This window comes from Melampsora larici-populina (genome assembly GCF_000204055.1).
Source record: "Melampsora larici-populina 98AG31 unplaced genomic scaffold MELLAscaffold_2, whole genome shotgun sequence".
Taxonomy (NCBI): Eukaryota; Fungi; Basidiomycota; class Pucciniomycetes; order Pucciniales; family Melampsoraceae; genus Melampsora; species Melampsora laricis-populina.
Genome location: NW_006768766.1, coordinates 534,040 through 540,215, shown reverse-complemented (window position 1 = coordinate 540,215; position 6,176 = coordinate 534,040). Strand labels below are relative to the sequence as shown.

Here is a 6,176-nt window from a genome sequence, read left to right as displayed (position 1 = left end):
TCAAGCTGGGTTGAATCCAAAACATCTTGCCAAAAACTTGTAAGTAATTAAGCATTTCTCCGCGTCAAGAATATGACCGCCGAATAATTACTATCTGTTCTCCTTTCAGTTTATGAGTGATGTTTGATTTATTTTTACAAATTTGGAAGGATTATCTTCAGATGTGTCAATCTTGGTCAACCTACGCATACATTCAATGTGAAGGTTACAAAAAAGAGAAGATCAGATGGGACCAATGGTGAAGAACGTACTGGATCATTTAATGAAAAAAGACAAAGGATTAGAAGAAAATGAACGTGATAGGCAATGGGAAGGATGGTTAGATAGTCATTTAGGTTGGTGTGAATGGAAAGCACTTGCAAGTGCTCACGAGTGTGCATTTATTTGGCTTCCAAAGGTTTGTTTTTGTTCTTCTTCTCATTCATTCAATTCACTCAGAATTGCTGACCACCTTTTGATCTCTAGATGCCACACTACAACAAATGACATCTTTACCCGGGGGTATAGAAAAGTAGTGTGGGCATAGAAAACTATTGGTAGGGTACTTTTCTATACCAATGAACAATGCTTTTGATACACCTATGTACAATATTTGAGATTGAGAAATTGAGTATTTTCTTTGCGCTGACTCAGCTGTATGTATTGGGACCCAAAGGCAGTGTTACAGTGCACAGAATCTCAATTTTCTGTTTTTTGATATTTTTACGCCAAAATACAATTCTATGCTGATACAAGAGATCTTCAACCATGTTCAGCATTGTATATGAGTATGTATGCACTGTGAAGATAATGTAGTTTTCCAAGGTGAAAAAAGATTACATTTAATCTACAAAATGATTAATTCTGCATTAATTCTGCATTATTCTGCATTAATTCTGCATTATAAATCATTTTGGTCATATGCAATCATTTTTCACCTTGTAAAATTCATTCTCTTTGCAGTTTATGCACAATCTTACACAAATTGACAGACACTCTCTACATATGTACAATATGACTGATGGACCATGCTTTCCCATGGGACAAGACTCAAGAAGGGCTTTGAGTCTCGATTTATATATACAGTCCTTGTGGTCATGTGAATATTTTCATCTGTGGGTATAGAACAGAATGGTTTGTCTAGGCATAGATGATACTATCTCTATGGATATAGAAGAGTACTTTAACCATAGTTTTCTATGCCCACACTACTTTTCTATACCCCTGGGTAAAGATGTCATTTGGTGTAGTGCCAAGGCGTTGGTGATCTTATATAACTCTCTTGACGCATCCAGCTTGTCCTGCACCTTTACATCCCAGTCATACGCGCCATACTTTCAATCGAGCCTCAAGAACTTTTTACACAAAACCAGTTGGAAACCTTAATTAAGATGGTCAGAAAAAGTGGCTGGTGGTGAAACTTGTGTGAGAGTATGGAGGAGATATTTTTAACAGCTCATTATGTCAAATTGATTCTATTGAGGATGACAAAGATGAGAAGATGGAGATGAACAAGGTGTCACAGAATCTGGTACAAAGAGACCTCATCAATCTTTAATTGCTGGTAAATTACTTTTACGATTAGTTAGAAAAGCTAGAAAAGGAAAATACAAATCACCCAATGGAAAGAGGCCCTAGATTGAGTTCATCTCCTAATCAATTCGGTATCAGTTTGAAAACAATGGAACAAACGAGACTTCAAGCAAAGGTCACCAGGCTGTAGGCCTCGACATTCTGACCCTAGACAGGCAGATCGAACAGAAGCCTATGACCCCAACACCGATCCTTCAAACCCTCAAAAACTCTTTGAAAAAATCACCAAATTAGAAGGTTTCAATGTTTATAAAGATCAACTAGGTCTGATTCAACTTGGCTACCTATTCAATTAAGATAACCGAATTTGAAAAAGCTAAAGAAGTATCCAAAACAGGAATTAGTAAAGTTTTAACCATTCGAGATTTCACCACAATCTTTGATGCATATGCCAAATTCTCAGAATGATATATTTCATCTCTCATGGAATTAATTTCCAATGAAGAAGAAGAAGAAGAATTAGATTTAAAGATGAAAGAAGTTGAACATCAACAACCGTTTTTGTTCCATGATTTACAAAGAAATCCAAATGATGTACAAAAACGTATTGTATTGTATGATAAAGATCAAGATGAGAAAACTGTGGAAACTTATGTCAAAGCTATCAAGACTATCAATCCTAAAAAAGCGACGGCTAATTTTGATCAAATACTTGTAAATTTTGCTAAACGGTCTGAAGAATCTGGTTAGAGTGCTAATATGGTGACAGATGATGGTGGTGAAGGGTTTTCTGATCTTGTGAATGCTAGAAATCAAGGTTCATTTCCACGGGTGGATGATTTGGCTGAAATATGGATTGAGTGAGCAGAGATGAAAGTAAGGAATGAGTTAGTATCTTTTTCCATTTTCTTCATATATTCTATTTGTTTGGTGTCAGGGTGGCTATAGTTAAAGCAGGTGAGTATGGCTAACTACTCACTTTAAAGTCCTGACAAGTATCTTACTGGTTCCGTAAGATGATGCACTAACTTATATTCTGTAACAGGGAGAAACAAATAGTGCGTAAATAATATGTTATGGAGATAATTAGATTTATCAACGAGATTGTCCCGGTCCACTGTAGGGTTACAGCGTGGAGATGGTCAAGCTCTGAACCGGTAGTTTCCTTTGATGGTAAAAAATCCCAACAAAAGCGCCTGTGTTACTAGACACAGGGATTCTGTCAACTTTACGTTGCAGAACCAGTGGTACGTGACCAAGATATAACTATCCCAGGAATGAGAATAGTTCGAGACTTTATAGCAAAGCTATAATCCCACAAGGATATATTGAAGAGGAGTGCTTTAAGAAAAAAGATGAAAGACAGAAGTAAATGAGTAACTTACTGAAGATCCTTTTATAAAAAGCTTTCAAACATATGGTTTACTAACAATAGTTGGATGTCTTCTATTATCTTTATAAGATGGTTGCTAGTAAAGAAGTGAGTCCTTTTAGATATCCGGGATAAGACTCTGTTATTTATAGATGTGCTGTCTTGATGGCTGACCTGTGGTTACCATGTTCTCCTTCTGCTCGTATTATGATTATCTAGTGGTTCTCTAAGTTACTTATTCAGTTGTCTTGGGCCGGTTTGTGGTTTAGACGGATCTGGACAAGGAATGGTTACTTCCCTTTTGGGAATCTCTGTTTGTTTCTTTAGTTGTATTGGTCACTAAAGATATTTCACGATTTCTTCTAATTCTGAAGGTTGTTAGATATCTGGGTATTTGTACTTCGTCTTTGACACTTCGACGCAAGGTGTTTGTATTTATAAGAGTGTAGGAGATAAAAATTAATGTGTATTTACATCCTTCTTTTGGTATCTAGACGCGAGGTGCTATAAAGGTGTAAATCCAAAGCTTTTACTATTAATTTGTCTTTGAAACTAGACGCAAGGTGATGTACTTATTTTTGTGATTTTATATGTATATTTTTATTTGAAGTCCTCTTGGCTTTTGCTCCGCGAAAGCTCGAGGGCTGACATTTGGTCCAATTGCTCCAACTGATCATGTATCTCTGTGAAATGATCATTCTTCAGGAATTACACAGAAGCTTTGAAGGTGATGCAAAGAGCTACAATGATACCAGTTGATTGGAACAAGATTTTCATGATGAATCTTGACCTGTACAATAAACCTTGGTCATTTCAAGTGTTTTTAGGAGAATCAACTCGATAGAGCTACTACTAGAGTTGCTTTAACTGAAAGATTTGATGTAAGCTTTTCTTACAATCTTGTCTCAAGATTTGAGATACTGATTTGTTTTGATTGTTTTTTAGATGTTTGTGTATTATATTGCAAAAGCTACAGAAAACTTGGCTTACAATCTACTTGTTCAATCTAATTGATAATCAAACAGCTAAGATGTAAGATTTGCTTCATAAAATTAGGTGAAATTGATAGAGCTCTGCTAGTGAGTTTTTACACCTCTATATGTTTCACTCGAAACATGTTCTTTCACTGTTATACCAAAGATAGTCTCGATAGATTCCTGATATATTGTCTTTTTTCCCCTTTTTTTAGTTTATACACACGCTTCTCAATTTTGTGATCCACGTACTGCTCCAGAGTTTTGGCAAACTTATCTTACTTTGGAAATTCAACATGGAAGTGAAGATGCGTTTAGAGAAGTAAGTTAATCAAACAAACTCTTGATTTATATCAACTTAGGTTATTAATTTATCTCTTTTATTATATGAAAGAGGAATCAACTTATTTTCATTTCCTATTTTAAACAAGGTAACAAGATTGAAGATTTATTTGAACAAGATTGTTCGGAAAAGTTGAATCTCTTGAAGAGAATCATGATCTGACAAAGAGCTATGAGTGTACTCGATAGAGCTGCTACAAGATTTGATGTAAGCTTTTCTTACGATCTTAATCTATCTTCCGACTGCGCCACCGGCCTTTCTATCGTAGAGACCGGTAGATCTATGAGGGGAACGGGTTGTCGGATAATGAAGTAGCCGGGAATGACATGTCCATTCCTTTCAGATGAGGATCATTCCATTCATATCATGAAAGATCAATGATGTCACCATAAAGAAATGGATGTTTAGGATGATATATTTCCCTAGTTCCCATAGGGTCATTCATCTAAAATTATTAGACAAAAAATATATATATTTCATTATTCAATAAATTTCCAATATAAAAGTTTCTCTTTGATGATAGCAGAATCATTATGGTAGAGAACAATAACATTCCTCATAAACGTTACTATCGCCATTTTCAATGATATTGACAAGATTCTTACAAACTAGGATGATTCTGGGGGTAGCAAGAATACTTCCATGGCCCAGTTTTGTACACAAGTCGCATCCATACATCATTACAGGGACGCCGACTTTCTCTAGTATTTCTCTGCAGTTGCTCGAGTGGCCATTGCACTGAAGTTGTTTTATTTTCTGGAGATCTCAGGCAGACTCTGCCGATTGTTAAAAGGTCCAATCTCATGGATCAAGTAGCAGCAAGTTTGAAAATTTTGTTTCTTTTGGACGTACTGAATTTAAAAAGTCTGTAGACGACATATTGTCCAAGTTGTTAGCAAAATATATCTTCAGCCTTCAAGCATTGCCCCTATTCCATATGAAGGATTATCCTCACAGCCAAATTATCGTGCAATCATCAGACCTTTCAGACGCGCTTTGAACTCAAAGACCCAAAAACCCAGCCCTATGCTTCGCCATCTTTGATCTAGCATTATACCTTGGTCTAGACAAATTGTCATCAAAGGACTTAGCAATTCTAGATTGTGTACTGGTCTCATTTTGGGCAATAATGTATGACAATTCAGGCTATCTTTGAAAGACAACAATCAACAGCAGTAGAATTAATCTAACAAGTCGCATGCACATATTAGCCAAGGCCAGCATCCTTTTGAATATTGCCAAGTCCCCCAATGGAATGAGAGTTTGTTGCCTTTTTCTCTGCATAACAATTCCATAATCGCTCACCAGTCACCCCTACAGGAGGGCAAATGGCTGGGGCATTAGAAAAGATAGTGTGCAGCTCTTCCCTCACAAGTGCCCTGAAAAACGATCAATGCATCAGAATGATCATCATTGGTTGCAAGAGTCAAAGGTTCAATCTTACTTCTGAAAGATGAGGGGTGATTTGATTGATATGCCCAGGATGTTGATATAGACAAAACGTCTTCAAAGGCAACATCAGCCAAGAAGTTCCATGGAGAAGAACAGCTACCCACAGGATGTGCTTGCAGACATGTCCGAATGCAAAATCTGTACATGTACACTCTGGATATCATCCAATAGTCACCTCATAGACCTATTGAATTGGAGCAACTGAAGATAAGCTAAAGATCAAAGCGCTTAGAAAACGGGGAGGAAGAGGTACCTTAAAGCTGTCGCCACATATCACAAACTTTTTTTTCAAAGTCAAGATGATGGTAGGATGGTCTGGAAGAAAAATGCTTTCTCTCTTGACCCTTGCAAGTTGTTCTTGGACTTTCTGTGGATGAGGAAGTCATTAGATTTATCCAAGGATCTTGGCAATGGAGATTGTACTTACCAAGGAACAACAAGATCTCCATTTTTCTGATCTTTTCTCATCGCTGGCCTTGGGAGATTTGAAGGTTTTGCCTTCTGGGTGAGGGTTGTATCTTTC

At 36.8% G+C, this 6,176-nt stretch overlaps 2 protein-coding genes across 2 annotated transcripts; both read left to right on the top strand.

Annotated features, from left to right (window-relative positions):
* Window positions 1-226: 226 nt before the first annotated feature.
* On the top strand, window positions 227-2,262 carry MELLADRAFT_101602 (uncharacterized protein; the record flags this gene model as incomplete). The annotated part of the gene is made up of 4 exons (XM_007404792.1): window positions 227-397; window positions 1,565-1,698; window positions 1,724-1,836; window positions 2,018-2,262. The coding sequence occupies 4 exons, from the start codon at window positions 227-229 to the stop codon at window positions 2,260-2,262; spliced, it is 663 nt and encodes a 220-aa protein (XP_007404854.1).
* A 1,352-nt stretch (window positions 2,263-3,614) lies between these two features.
* On the top strand, window positions 3,615-4,189 carry MELLADRAFT_88946 (uncharacterized protein; the record flags this gene model as incomplete). Its single annotated transcript, XM_007404793.1, has 4 exons — window positions 3,615-3,638; window positions 3,712-3,765; window positions 3,954-3,963; window positions 4,074-4,189. The coding sequence occupies 4 exons, from the start codon at window positions 3,615-3,617 to the stop codon at window positions 4,187-4,189; spliced, it is 204 nt and encodes a 67-aa protein (XP_007404855.1).
* Between the last annotated feature and the right edge of the window lie 1,987 nt (window positions 4,190-6,176).